Raw genomic sequence first — 15159 nt, forward strand, 5'->3', positions numbered from 1 at the left:
CACACCCCGCACCGGAAGGCGGGCGTACGCGCGTTGCGGCCGGGCGCGCCCCGCCCCCAGGACTCCAGACCCCGCCCCCGGGGAGCTGTGTCCTTGTGGCCGCGGGGATCCCCGGTCGCCCTGGTGATTCCTGAAGAGGCCTTTTATTGGAAAAATTTCAGACCCACCCAAAGGTGGGCAATAGCATCATGAACTTCACCGGACCCGTCGCCCACATACAGCCACCCTGTTGGCACCTTCTACCCCAAATCCACATCCCTGACCTTTCCGCACGGATCTGAGATGTGGACAGGACCAGCCCATCACCTCTGCCCCTCTGCACACGCCAGGAGTGGAGGACAATTCACATACTGGGGAGGTCCCCGGGCTGGGACGCGGCCGCAGAAAACAAGGTCGAGCGCGTCGGCGCCCAGCCATCGGGACTAAAGGTGGGGAGCAAGGCAGCGGCCCGGTTTCCTGCAGCTTTCAGCCACGAAAGAAACACGGCACACACGTGACCCAGTCATGTCACCTCTCAGAACAGCATGCTCAGTCTGTTTACTCAGAGTTTGCTGTACCACTCAGCATTTTAAAATGATCTTGAATGGTAGTTTTCAGGAGCAGCGAGGAAGGAGGAGGGTTTGAAGACTCCTGCTATAATCTCGTCTGTCTCTGGGAAACTTGTTCCCACTCAGCGGCTAGGAGAAGCTACCAAGAAAAAAGGAAAGCAGTCTGAATTCTGAGAGGAGGGCAAGGGCAGTCACTGTGGCTGACCTGGCGGGTGACAGAGCCAGGGAAATGCCTCTGTCCAAGCATTTAAATGAAGTCCTTTCTGCCGGAACTCCTGCAGTTTCCCATCTTGAAAAATTGCCGTGGTTTGTTCAAATTCCAATCCAAGATTTGTATTCACTCCAATAAATTGATTCTACTTTTAGCTCAACACTTAGGAATTCCACAAAGAACCTCAGCCTTTTATTAGCAATTATGTCAGAAAACTTTCCTAGAACCCATTCCTTGGAGTGACTGAAAAAAAAAATACATCTCTTAATGTAGTATAAAATGACACCAGGCTAACAGGTAGACTCTTGGCAAAAATTGAACGGCCTTCTTCTTCACTCACTGATAAAACATGGACAATTGTAAAAAAAAATAATAAATCTCCAATACTCTTACCATATATCTTGGCACAGAAGTTCATACATTTTTGGTTGGTATTTTCCTCGGAGAGGAATAAGCCTTCTTAGTGGATTCAGACTTTCAAATTTCCTGTGTGTATCTACCTGAATAGGTTACCTTACAGTGTAGCCACGAGCATTGCCCCCACTCCCGCGATCATGGTGGCTCATAACCAGAAACTCTTACTTCTGTGACATATAAATCATGGTTTGGCTGGCGGGTTCCGCTCCGTTCTGGGACACTGACTTGTAGATCCTCTACAGCTCAGATCGTAAGTAATTTTGTCAGAGTAAGGGTACGGAGAGGTGTGGTGGATTACGCATTAGCTCTCAAACTTCCAGACGGGACACCCCATTTCCATCAGTGGCATTTTGGAGAACTACAACTGTTAGATATAATACACTATTATACCAGCTTGAAAGTACTGGAACTTTTAAAATGTGGTAAAAACAAATTTGTGTAATGGTATATAATATGTTGAGAATAAGTACCATGAGCAAAAGGAAAGAAAACAAGTTAACTGGGAATCTGACTAGGAGGGAGTGCGCAGCAAGACATGGCCTGCTCAGAAAGACATCAAACTGATGTTGACGTTTTTGTGTGGCTGATTAGTTTTGTTTTGCTTTGAATGACCTCTCTGGAAATGTAATTTAAACACAGCAAAATTCCTTCCTTTCTAAGGAGTTTGATGAGTCTTGAAAATTATGTGCAATCTTCTAACCACCACAACACTCACGGACCTTTCCATCTCTCCAGAAAGCCGGCCTGAGCCTTCAGAAGCACTGACCTGCTTTCGGTCGCGGCACTTCTGCCTTTGCCAGATGGTTCTAGGACAGACTCGTACAGGCTGCATTGTCATGTGTGTATCCGCAGTTCAGTCCTTATCGTCCAGTCCACTGTAGGGCTGTGCTGCTACAATTTGTTTTTTCATTCCACAGCCGATGAAATTTTTTAGTTTTTATTAATAAAACTGCTCATTATGGACTGAATTATGTTGCCCCCCCATTCATATACTAAGGCCCTAAATTCCAGTACCTGAGAATGAGACTGTATTTGGAGACAGGGCCTTGAAAGAAGTTACTACATTCAAATGAGGCTGGTAGGGCGCCCGGACCCAATCTGACTGGTTTCTTTGTAGGAAGAGATTAGGATACAGAGACACTAGGGGCAGGAGTGTATAGAGGAATGACCATGTACACAGGAAACAAGAAGGCTCCTTTCTTCAAGCCAAGCAGAGGTCTCAGAAGAAATCAGTCCCACTGACACCTTGATCTTGGACTTCCAGCCTCCAGAACTGGGAGGAGATGAACTTCTGTTTAAGTCTCCCAGTCTGTGGTACGTTGTGAGGCCAGTCTTCACAAATTATTACATGGCTTTATGTATTTTGGGTATAAATCTTTGTGTGGCCATGTGTTTTATTTTCAGTAAATGTACAAGAATGGGACTGCCGGGTCCTACAGTAGGTGTATATTTACCTTTCAAGGAAACTACCAACTGTGACCCAGTGTGGACCGCACCATTTTACAGTCTTATAGCGAAGGACGAGAGCTTGTTTTTCTACATCTTGGACAATACTTGGAACAGTCTTTTAAATATTAGCTATTCATATTTTTAACTAACAAAACAAATTCACATGTCCTACCCACTTTTATGGGGCAGGGATTATTCAGATATTTTGAGAGGTGGGTGAAATCTTGGGGTCGTCTTAGACTTTTGCCTCCTACGATGAGTGTAGAGGCATCTCGTGTGGTTTTAATTCACATTTCCCTCGACTAACGATGTTTACCTTTCCAGGTAGTTGTCATCTGTATATCTTCTTTGGTGACGTGTCTGTTGAAATCCATCTCTTTTTTTAAAAAAATTGAATTTTTTGCCTCCTTACTGAGTTCTAGGAATGCTTTACATATTCTGGATATAAGTCTTGTCTATCAGGGGTTTGTCCTGCAAATATTTTCTCCCAGTCTGTGTTTCTTTTTCTTTTTTTCATTTTCTTAGCAGTATCTTTTGAAAAGCAAACATTAAAATTTTGATGAAGCCCAATTTATCATTTCTTTTTCTTTTATACATTGTATTTTTTGTGTTCTTTGGTGTTCTAAGAATTTTTTGCCTAAACAAAGGTCACAGAGATTTTCTTCTGGAAGAAGACATTTAGGCCTCCGGTCAAATTTGAATTATTTTATGTGATATTGATGTAGGGTCAAAGATTTTTTTGTTTTATATATGAATATCCAGTTGTACCAACATCAGTTACTGAAAGCTTTTCTCTATAGAATTACCTTGTTGTCTATGTCAAAAATCAATCAACAGTATCTTTAACAAATGGTGGTTGAACTGAATATCTACATACCAAAAAATGAATCACAACAGTTAACTCAAAATTATCATACACCTAAGTGTAAATTGCAAAACTATAATATTACTAGAAGATAACAAAGGGAAAAATGCATGGGTTATCCCTTGAGCACAGGGATAACTTGTGTGTGTGTGATAACTTTTTAGATGCAACACCAAAGGCGTACGTCATGAAAAAAAAAATTGGTAAGTTGGACTTCATTAAAATTAAAAACTTCTTCAAAAAGACACTGTCAAAAGAATAAGAAGAGAAGCCACAGACTGTGAGAAAATATGTGCAAAGAACGTATCTGATAAAGGACTGCTCTTTGCTATAAAAAGACCTTTTAAAACGACAATAAAATAAACTTGGACAAGAGATCTGGACAACTCACCAAAGATATACAGGTGTCAAATAAAAGATCCCCGTCATATGTAATCAGGGAATTGTAAACTGAAAAACCAACAAGAAGCCACTACATGTCTATTAGAATGGCCAAAATACAAAACACAGCACCAAGTGCTGGTAAGGATATGAGGCCAACAGGAACTCTCATTCTGAGGCTCGTAATTTGCATTTCCCTAATGAATAATAACATTGAGGATCCAGATCATGGGCTTATTGGCCACCTGTACATTTTGTTTGGTGAACTATCTATCCAAATCATTTATTTGCCTATTAAAAAAATGGCTCATTACTGAGTCGTACAAGTGGGTTATACATTTGGGATCCAAGACCTTCATTACTTATCACTTAGTAAATGTTTTGCATGTATTTTTCCCCTGGCCCGTCACTTGCCTTTTACTTAAGTTCTTTAGCATCTTTTGAGGTTGTTTTTTTTTAGACTTTGATGAGCCTAATTTATCATTTTTCTTTGTAGTTTATGTCTTTTGTGCTCTAAGAAATTTTTTGCTTAACCTAAAGTTACAAAGATTTTTCTCCTAGAAGTTTTTTTTTTTTTTTTTAAGATTTTATTTATTTATTTGACAGAGATCGCAAGTAGGCAGAGAGGCAGGCAGAGGGAGAGGAGGAAGCAGGCTCCCTGAGCCGAAGGCAGAGGCTTTAACCCACTGAGCTGCCCAGGCGCCTCCTCCTAGAAGTTTTATAGTTTTAGTCATTATGTTTAAGACTTCATCCATTTTGTGTTCTATCCATTATGCTGTGGAGGATCTGAGTTCATTTAGTAGCATGTGTTTATCCACCTTGTCCAGCACCATTTGTTAAGGTCTCTCTGGTCAACACTGAATTATCTTGGTGCTTCTGTCAAAGTCCACTGGTTATGTGTATGTGCTGGTATATTTTTCCGGACTCTCTCCAGCTGTATAGTAAGTCTTGTAACCAGGTAGAGTCAAGTCCTCTAACTTTGTTCTTCCCCTTCACAATTATTTTGGATATTTTGCATCTTTTGTAGTCTATATAAATTTTAGAATCAGCTTGTCATTTTTACAAAACTGCTCATTGAGATTTTGATTGGGATGGCATTACATGTGTAAGTCAATTTAGAAGACTTTGCATCTGAAAAATGTGGAGTTTTCTGTTATAGAATGTGTTATTTTTATTGTACTTTTTGTTAAATCTATCCCTAAAAATTTCACTTTTTATACCCCTCCAAATGGTATTGTATATTTCAAGTTCAATAAACCAGAATACTTATTAATAAATAGGATTATATTTTATTACATCTGTGTCCTATAGCTTGGGTAAACTTATTATTTGCAGTAGATTCTTCAGCATTTTTTTCATAATCATCACATCATATGTGAAAAGAGACAGTTTTGCCTTTCCTTTTCAAATCTATGCTTTTATTTGTTTGTTGACTTGTACTGGCTAGAACCTCCAGGGCAATACTGACTAGAAGTCAAGGTCGGATATCCTTGTTTTAGACCTGATCTTACTGACAAGGTATTCAGTCTTTCACTACTAAATACACTAATGGTAGGGCTTTTCAATGTCTTTTACAGGTAGATTAAATTCCCTTGTGTTACTAGTTGGCAAAAATTTAATCCATGAAAGCATCCTAATTTTATCATGTTTGTTCTGCTTCTATTGAGATCATTATAGAGGTCTCTTCTAGTCTGATAATAAGATTAAATTGCTTTCTAATAAATTCTTACTTACACTTTAACTTTTCACCTGGTTTTGTTTTTTGGGAGCTTCTTTTCCCACTTGAAAAATTCAGGCAACATTTACATAAAATGTCCCTTTTTAGTGCCATGAGTTCTGACAAACGTGTACAGTCACATAACCACACCCACAATGAAGATATGAAATAGTTACATCATACCCCCAAGCCTCTCTGAGCTCCTTTTGTAGTTAACTCCTCCCCCTGCAATTCCAACCTGCTAACTACTGGTGTTTTCTATTCCTTTAGTTTTGTGCTTATAAGAATGTTCTATGCAGCCTTTTGCATCTGCCTTCAGGATAAGGAAGATGCATCCAGCATTACATCAAGAGTTTGCTCCTTGTGACCGCTGAGCATTCCCCTGGAATATGGTCTGCAGGCTTCAGGAGCCGGCGAGTTCGAGTCAGTTAGCTAGAGAAGCACTTCAGACTTGAATCAACTCTGCGACACCACGCGACTGAGACAGAGCCTCTGGGATCTCAAATGAGCACTTGGACGTTACCTAGCACTGGCTGATGAGAAACATACAGAACCTTTCTCAGGTCCCTTTGTGCCCTTTGTGCAAATTGGGCTGGAGGGGAGGGTAGAGGGGATGGGGGGACTGGGTGACGGGCATCGAGGAGGGCACTGGATGGAATGAGTATTGTTACATGAGACTGATGAATCACTAAATTCTAGCCCTGAAACTAATAATACACTGTATGTTAGCTAACTTGAATTTAAATAAACTCTAAAAAAAAAAGAGAGAGAGAGACTGGTAGATCGGGTAAGAGGAAAGTTTTGACTGACCTACTGGAAAAGCCAGAGTTACACAAGAAAAAGGACAGATCCTAAAGATGAGTAGACATTTGGAACATCAAAAGCCAATGAGCACTGGCTAAGAGAGAGAGTTTGGGAGTTTATAAGAGAGAAAAGGGAAAGAAATTTGGATTCGCTGCTGTGTTATAGCAAGGGAGGCTTCTGAGATGAGGAGAGATGTCTGATAGGAAGCGTCCTGTGTGATCAATACTGTGTCCATCTGTGTGTGTTCGAAGACACTTAAGTAAAATTTAAATATTTTTTTTCCATGAAAAACAAGAAAGAAAATTGGGGAAGCTTTTATTTGAGAGACAACATGAACTTAGATCCTAAAGTTTGGCTGCTTTCATATTTGTGGTGTTCAAGGCTCTGCCACAGCATTCAGTATATGGAAGCGATGGTCGTTTCTCTGAGGCTTTTCTACTCTAGCTTCTCACACTTCCCCCAGAATAAATTAGATTATTGCAAAGAAATGTACCAGCCCATATGTTCTTAGTTTCTCATGAGAGATCTGAATAACTGAATTAAATATGAATTCTGTGTTGCAGATTCCTCATGGAAATCACTGGATAGGACCTTTTGAAGAAAAATTTGTTTTTTCAAGACTACAGTTATGAAGTATTTTGATTTTTAATAAAAAATAATCTTTTTTAAGTTCACCAGAAAGCCTTCCTATAGATACATCATCAAGAAAAGTCTGTCCAGATGGCTTCCTGCTTTCTTCACCAGTGTTCAGCCAGGAAGCCAAATGCTGTTATAGGTGTTCATTAGCAGTAGACAGCATCCCTACAAACACATGTCTACAGTACTTTTTTTTTATTGGGTATGGGTGTTTCATTTATTTGCCCCACTAAATATAAGCCACTCAATTCCTAAACACACACACACACACACTGCCGCTCATGTTTTGGGTGGAGTACTTCTGTGTCTATACATTATTTTCGTTGTCTTTCAAAAAGAGTTGCAACGTTTCCAAAGTGAACTCAGCAGTATGTCCACTTCAAGACAATAGATTGCTCTTTAACCCAGCTGTCTATATGTAGGATAAATTATCATTTATCCGCCATTTTAATAGAGACGCGGTGAGTAGAAGGGACAGAGAGACAGCAGGAAAAATAACGGTGATGGCCCTATCTATATTCTACATAAGCAAGCAGGATATGGAACGTGGATGGTATTTTCTTTTTTAAAGATCTAAATCAGAAAGTAAAACACACAAAACTTAAGTGTTCAAGGGTATTAATTTTTCAATATACCTCTATGATTACCACTCCTACCAGTTTTAGAACATTTCTAGCACCCTAGAAAAAGCATTTGCTTGTAATTTTTAAGATTAAAACCACGGGGATAAACATTCTTAGACGTATTCTAACCACCCCTACCACCAATCCTTCGATAGCTCAGTTGGTAGAGCGGAGGACTGTAGATGCTTCACTGTGGTCATCCTTAGGTCGCTGGTTCGAATCCGGCTCGAAGGATTTACCCTTTTGATAGGTTTTCATTGACGCCGCTAGCGGCGTGGACCCTTCGCGCAGGGAAAAAAAACAAAAACAAAAACTTGAACAGTTGGGAACATTGTCATTTGTGCTCACAGACGAACTTGTAAGGCTGAAAATAATAATAAAAAATAAATAAATGATCCACAGGCACATACGAGAAGCGGCATCTTTGTAAGATCTGGTCTCCAGGGAGACTGACTTCTCATGGAGTTTAGGCAAGGGTCATGGGGCGCGTGGAGAACGGGAAGGACCTCTTGGCCCAAGGTTTTCATTTCATTTTGGAGGTCCCGTGGTCTTTCTGTTACGTTGATATTCAAGTGAATAAACACTTCATTAATGGCAGTTTCAAATACACACAAAGTAGAGAAAACAGCATCAATTACCGGCAGAGGCGTCACACCTGCACACTGGCACCCTCTAACCTCCCACGTGCCCCCTTCCTTCTCCCGACCTTTTAGAAAAAATACCAAGATACGCTCTCCTCTCATCCAAAGTCGCTCAGTGTTTTGAAGACACGAGGAATTCAACGCGGGCTCGAGTCTGTTCCTCTCACTAACCCCCTCACTCCTCCAGAAAAGAAGTTCACTTCCATAAAATTAGTGAAACTGGTGCGAGAACTCGAGGAGGCTGGTTTCTTAGGCCTGTCGCCCACTCCACGGAAGAGCGAGGCGCCAGGATCCGGCAGAACTATACTGGGAGGCTGCCTGGCTGGAGCTGTCCCCCCTCCGAGGGGAGCCATGCACCTCTGGCCCGGTTCTTTTGCACAGCCGCCAGTTCAAGCAGGATAGGAAATTCTGTCCCGCTGCAGCGAGGACGGATTTATACTCTCCTTACAGTCGCCCGGGGCCCCTTCCAGAGAGCCTGCTGCACCTTCGGTCCGCATCCCTGGCCGCTGGTTTCTGCAGGCGGCCCCGCAGCAGCTGCGCGTGGGAGGAACCGCAGCGCCACGAGCTCGCGGACGGCGCCCCCTGCCGGGCGGGCTCCGCTCTGTGTGAAGGGGCTGTGCCCGGCGCCGGCGGGACAGAGGCCTCGGCCGGGGCGCAAGGACAGCCCACCCCGCCGCGGCTGGGCCGGCAGCAAACACCCACTCCGGGAGAGCGGGGTTAAGCGCGCCGCCCCGGGGTCGCCTCAGTCAGGGCCGTGTGTACACATGACAACAGGTGTTTATAGTATCAGCACGCATCACGGGCCAATGCCAATCGCGCTTTGGAAAACAAGAGAAGTAACTGTGGCTCACTAAAATTTTTTGGACATCTTAGTCACAAAATCAAATTGAAAGTTAATATTTTAAAGTAAACAAAAGGTTTTAAACTAAATGAGGTCACAACTGAAGTCTTTAAAATCTGAATTTCCAAAACTTCCATTTGCAAAGTTAAACTACATTTTCAAAACCAGAAACACTCAGAACTCGAAGTTTTGAAAAATAATTCAAATTTCAAAGCTCAAGACGGTTTTAAAAACTGAAGTTCAAGTCCACTTTAAAAGGTGAATCACCCCGCCGCCCCCCCACCGGAGTCGCACCCGGGTCCCTTGGATAAAATGCTGTTTTGGTCGCTGAGACACACAGAAACCTCTCCCAACTTCCCCAGGTTTTCTCACATTCCCAGAAGAGCCCGCCTCCCGCGTTTTTCCCATCTCGCCGAGGCGTTCTCTAGGGCACGTTCCCTTGGGGACCTACCTGCTCTACTCCTATCGCCCAAGTCCGAGCCCCGCCACTTCGGCCATTCTGAGCCTAAATCCTGCCTTTCGGCTTCAAATCCCGCGGCTGACCGGGCCCCCACTTCCGCTCTCTCCACCCATTCCGGTCCTTCCACTCACCTCCGCCCCTTCGGCCCCGCCCCCTTCCTGACGGCAGTCGCACGCGGGGTGCGGCAGACGGCGCGGCGCTTTACGGCTGCCGTGCTTCTCGTCTCCGCCGGCATGGAGGGAGAGGAGTTGGAGGTGGAAGATGTGGAGCCGGAGGCTCTGGAAGGGATAGATGAGAAACCAGAAGTGGTGGAGGAGCAGGAGGAATCCGAAGAGGCGGTTTGTGGCGCCAAGAAGAGGGTGGTGCCTGGTATTGTGTACTTGGGCCACCTCCCGCCCCGCTTTCGGCCTCTGCATGTACGGAACCTTCTCAGCGCGTATGGCGAAGTCGGGCGCGTCTTTTTCCAGCCCGAGGGTAAGTCTTTTTCACAGGCTCTGGCTTTGCGGGGAGGAGGGTGGCGCTTGCCGGCGAGTGGGCTCGCTTGTTCGGGCCCGAGGCTCGGAGGTGGGGGGCACGGGACTCAAGGCAGGTGCCCGGCCCCTGTGGGGAAGTCGGGATTGGGTGTGGGTAGCTCAGTAAGCACAGATGAGTCTACTCCGCACACCCCCCTTTCCTAAACCGATTTTACCGGCTTGTTAAATGAGTACACACTGAATAAAAATCTGAGAGGCGTTTTCACAAAACTGAATCCATCCCCTTTGTCATCGTGACCCAGGTCTAGCGACAGGGTATGATCACCTGACCCCAGCTTCCCTACAGGCACTAATTGAATTGGGATTGGGGTGTGTGTGCATCTCTGCACATGCATTGGCGTGTGCATGTGCAGAGTTGAAGTCTGAGGAAAAGATTGAGACGTAGGGATAGGATGGACCTTGGAGTTCTCTTCCGGACAAGGACCTCGAGGTGGGATCCTGGATCGCGGACTAGTGGGAGGTGAAGTTGATTGGGTGCCACGCCGGCTTCCTAAACCACTGCTGTGTTTTTGGCACAGACGGGTTCGTGAGGCGCAAGAAGAAGGCAGCGGCAGCCTCGACAGCGGGAGGCAAAAAGCGGTCCAAGTACAGCAAGGACTACACCGAGGGCTGGGTGGAGTTCCGGGACAAGCGAGTAGCCAAGCGCGTGGCAGCGAGCCTTCACAACACGCCCATGGGGGCCCGAAAGCGCAGCCCCTTCCGTTATGACCTATGGAACCTCAAGGTGAGGCTGTAAGCTTCTCTGTCGCATCCCATCCTCCCGCCTTCCCAGCCCCAGCCCGGGCATCTCATTTCCTTTTGTTGACCCCACTCTCTTTCATCTCCTCTCCGCTCCTGACATGTCCTACCCAGATCTTTTCATATTTTCCTGTCCACAGTACCTGCACCGTTTCACGTGGTCCCACCTCAGCGAACATCTCGCCTTTGAGCGCCAGGTGCGCAGGCAGCGCCTGAGGGCCGAGGTTGCCCAGGCCAAGCGTGAGACTGACTTCTATCTTCGAAGTGTGGAACGGGGACAGCGCTTCCTTGCTGCTGAAGGGGACTCTGCCCGCCCGAATGGCACCTGGACCTTTGCCCAGCGTCCTACTGAGCAAGAGCTGAGAGCCCGGAAGGCAGCTCGGCCAGGGGGACGCGAGCGGGCTCGCCTGGCAAATGCCCAGGACCAGGCTCGCTCCAACCGAGGGCTGCTTGCCAAGATCTTTGGAGCCCCACCGCCTTCAGAGAGCATGGAGGAGCCCTGAGTAGTCAAGGACTCTTGAAAGGCAGGGAGACCCTTTCCATCTCCTAGCCCTGCTTCCTGTCTACCTGATAATAACTACTGACAGTGATTATATTATCTTTCTAAGACCAGGAGTCTGGTGGGTGCTTAGGCATAGATGTCTTGTGGGGCTCTGGTCCCCCCTCCAACTCCTGTTGCCTGGCTGAGGCACCCAATTCATACTAGCAAGAGTATGACTACTACAGGATGCCAATTTTGCTTGATTCTTGACTGTCTACTTCCTGCCCAGTGAGATCCTCTAAAAATCCCACTTCCTGGGCCGAGGAAGAGCCTTTACTTCAAGCTAGAGTGATAAAGCCCACTCTAGGCAGCTGTTCCACCAACTATAGATGAAGGGAAGCTGCAACATCCTTTTTATTTGAGAAGATTAACAGGGCCTGGGGGTAAAGGGGTGGGACTGGGTTGGGAGCCACCTTCCAAGTAAATGTATAGAAAAGAAAAAAAAAAAAATATATATATATATATATATATATATTTATATTTATATGCCTTTGTAGTTTATTGGGGCATGGGGGGTGTTTTATAAATTCTGACTTTTATCCCCTCATGTCCTGTTCATTTCCCCTTAACTTCATCTCCTGGTCTCATAGCCACCATTCCTCCCCGACCCTCCCAATTCAGCCTGGACCCTTTTCTGTTTATCAGATTAACTTCTTAGCCCATATCTATTTCAGCCTTTACTAAGTCACTATATGAGGACGTAGGGATAGTAGGTAATAATAACGCTTGGCTTCAAGATAGCCTTTGGCTTCAAGAGTTGCCACTAGAAAGAGACATTAAAGAAATAAATGTACAGATGGGGCGCCTGGGTGGCTCAGTGGGTTAAAGCCTCTGCCTTTGGCTCAGGTCATGATCCCAGGGTCTTTGGATCAAGACCAGCATCAGGCTCTCTGCTCCGCAGGGAGCCTGCTTCCTCCTCTCTCTCTGCCTGCCTCTCTGCCTGCTTCTGATCTCTGACTGTCAAATAAGTAAAATCTTTAAAAAATTTTTTTCAAAAAAAAAAAAAATGTACAGAGGTACTGCAGGCATCACGGTAGATGTATCTGACGGGGAAAGTAGGGGCCCTGGGAGGGTGTGGTTGACTCTCCAGGAAGGTAAGCAGTGCTAAATACGCAGCTGATACCCGATCACACTCTTCAGAGATGGGTCCATTTTCACCAGGCTTTCCAGATCATTCCTGAAAAGTGAACAGAAGTCTGACTAAAACTGATGTAGTCCTGTTGGAAACAAAAGTTGGTGGGTAAAGTGTTGGGTTCAAATCACTAAAGGTAGACAAAGCCTGGGAGGTAGTTGGGCAAAAACGATGCTCCACAGATACACTTCTGGGAATTAGGGCTCACATGAGGGACGGTTCCCAGGCAACATGCAGAGCAGGCCTGGAGGCCACAAAGAATGTATGTAAGCCACTAAGAGAAACTGAAAACAAGTGTCACAGTAAATGAAAACAAATTCAATAAATAAATACATAAATTAAAACTGGTCAAGGGTTCCTGGCTGGCTCAGTTGGTGGAACTTAACTCTTGATCTTGGGGTTGTGAGTTTGCCCCATGCTGGGTGTAGAGATGACATAAAAAAAAGTTAGAAAAGGAACACAGGGTAGCTCAGTTGGTTTAAGAGTCTGCCTTCGGCACAGGTCATCCCAGGGTCCTGGGATCGAGCTCCACATTGGGCTCCTTGCTCCACCAGGAGTCTGCTCCCTCTGCCTCTCCCCCTGCTTATGCTCTTAAATAAAATCTTTTAAAAACTGGCCAATATCTAGGAATTATAGGAAGTAGTGGAGTGATTATAATAATTTGGGTTTTGCTTGTGCTGTTTTCCCCCCCCCAATGTCCTCAATATTTACTGATTTGTTCTTTGGGTAAAGTGGATTAATCCACTTATTTGGCTCTAAAATAAAATTTTGGTCATGTTAAGATTTTTATCTGGTAGGTGCACTTAATTTGGGAGAATAAAAATGACCAGTAAGAGATGATAGATACTTGGTGTAACATTTCCCACAGTGCCTATACCTCTCCTGTCCACCAAAGAAGTGTAATTTTACAACCTCAGTTTTAGGAGCTCCATACCTTGTTTCAATGTTCTTGTTCTGTGTTTCTTGTGAGTTTCATGTGGATTGTTTTCCTCTGGTCATGATGTCTTCCAAGTGAACCAGAAAAATCCAGTGTCGGAATTGGATAAGCTATTCACATACTCAGAATTCTAAGTTCCCATTCCCCCCCTTTGCTAGATAAAGAGAATATCAAGATTAAGAAACTTCTTATCCCTTAGGTTGCTGATGACTTCACATAATAGGGCTTAATTTTTTGCATGCAATAAACTTTTTGGGGTGGCATTAGGTCAGCATCAATATATTCGAGGTCAGCACTGCAGGCTCCAATTCAATAGTTATGCACAAAGCTCATCCCCACAGCCTGGTAAAGGGTAAATCAAAGGTGGAGTGAGAAATGGAAATAAGAATGTCTGTCTGGAAGAAGATGCATTTCCCAGGAGCTGTCAGCCTGATTCCCTGGAGACAGCCTTTTGAGGGCAGGAAAACACCTTTTTTACATTTAAAATGGTATTCCTCTTTAAAATGTTGCCATGAGTGACCCTGACATGGGTCAATTTTAGTTGTACAAATATAATAATTGTATATACCTTTCCAGAAGTGAGCTTGCAGAGTAATTTTGGTAGATAATGTCAAAATTGCCTCTTACAAAAAGTGTAAGCAACCATTTTTGGGATTCCACTTATAAGCAAGGAAACGGATAATTTAGAGAAATACCAGTCGCTGGAAACCAGCTATCCCAGACAGAAGCCTCCAGCACTCTTCGCAGTCTCTTACGGATGTTCCCACGGTGGGACTCAGGGAGAGGGTGGCCCGCTCCGTGTGGAGGGCAGGCTTTGTGCGGCTTTGGCCAAGTGGCCGCTGCTGCTCTTGGCGCTGTGCACGCTGCGGGTGGACACAAACTGAGTAGAATTAGGTACAAAATGACGGGGCTGGGCTCATGTTCGATGGCATACTGAGGGCATTCGGTACATTTTTAATCACGGAACAAGAGAAAATTACGCCTATCTCTGGATAGAGATAAATATGTTAGCTAGATCTTAATTTGTGAGAATGGTCAGAAACAATATCGTCAGACAAAACTTAGGAAGGAAAGCCGCAACCGAGAGTGCCGTCCCTGGGTGGGCTCGAACCACCAACCTTTCGGTTAACAGCCGAACGCGCTAACCGATTGCACCACAGAGACGAAGTTGAAAGTGCCTCTCTTGCTAAACATGATCTTTTCATTTTTCCAGTCTGACCTGTGAGATACACTTTACAAATAGTTTTCGTTGGGTATATGTATTGAAGAAATGTCCCCTCGTGATTTTTGTTGTTCTTATTCTTATTTTCAAATAATATAGATATTATTTAACCCACTGAGCCACCCAGGCGCCCCTCAAAAAATATAGATATTATTAAGAGAGGAACCTTGGAATGTAGATTGGGTGAGAAGCAGGGCGGGGACTGCTGTTTACCCAAATACATGTGAATATAATAATTTAAAAAAGGACATCTAGCCAGAATTTATTTTCAGTCCAAAAAGAGAGTTTTTACTGACGCTTCAGTTGCTGGAACAGCCCCCATAAGGATTCTGTTTAGATGAACATACATTAAATGGGAAAGATACCAGGAAGAGGAATGAAGGAAATACAAACCATTTAGGGGAAAATCTAGAGGATCATCAATGCATCCTTAAATTATCAGGTAAAAGTGTGCTTCCTGGGA

At 44.4% G+C, this 15159-nt stretch overlaps 1 protein-coding gene, 1 long non-coding RNA gene and 2 other non-coding genes across 4 annotated transcripts; 2 read left to right on the forward strand and 2 right to left on the reverse strand.

Annotated features, from left to right (window-relative positions):
• Positions 1-7629: 7629 nt before the first annotated feature.
• LOC122914392 lies at positions 7630-8744 on the reverse strand. The gene is made up of 2 exons (XR_006385792.1): positions 8062-8744; positions 7630-7932 (listed from the first exon to the last, which is right to left on the reverse strand). It is a non-coding gene; the product is annotated as an uncharacterized LOC122914392 (long non-coding RNA).
• TRNAY-GUA lies at positions 7797-7885 on the forward strand. The gene is given in 2 exon segments: positions 7797-7833; positions 7850-7885. It is a non-coding gene; the product is annotated as a tRNA-Tyr (tRNA).
• A 1052-nt stretch (positions 8745-9796) lies between the features above and the next one.
• ABT1 (activator of basal transcription 1) lies at positions 9797-12227 on the forward strand. The gene is made up of 3 exons (XM_044260366.1): positions 9797-10067; positions 10645-10850; positions 11005-12227. Exons 1-3 carry the CDS (start codon positions 9827-9829, stop codon positions 11365-11367), a joined length of 810 nt encoding a protein of 269 aa, XP_044116301.1. The 5' UTR covers positions 9797-9826; the 3' UTR covers positions 11368-12227.
• Positions 12228-14564: 2337 nt separating this feature from the next.
• Positions 14565-14638, reverse strand: TRNAN-GUU. Its single transcript has one exon. It is a non-coding gene; the product is annotated as a tRNA-Asn (tRNA).
• Between the last annotated feature and the right edge of the window lie 521 nt (positions 14639-15159).

The sequence above is a fragment of the Neovison vison genome, chromosome 1 (assembly GCF_020171115.1).
Source record: "Neovison vison isolate M4711 chromosome 1, ASM_NN_V1, whole genome shotgun sequence".
Taxonomy (NCBI): Eukaryota; Metazoa; Chordata; class Mammalia; order Carnivora; family Mustelidae; genus Neogale; species Neogale vison.

Bases quoted from the DNA above. Each gene is read 5' to 3' on its own strand.
- ABT1 (XM_044260366.1), top strand. From the start codon at position 9,827: ATGGAGGGAGAGGAGTTGGAGGTGGAAGATGTGGAGCCGGAGGCTCTG. The intron at 10,068-10,644 runs GTAAGTCTTTTT...TTTTTGGCACAG, and splicing joins CGTCTTTTTCCAGCCCGAGG to ACGGGTTCGTGAGGCGCAAG. The intron at 10,851-11,004 runs GTGAGGCTGTAA...TCCTGTCCACAG, and splicing joins ATGACCTATGGAACCTCAAG to TACCTGCACCGTTTCACGTG.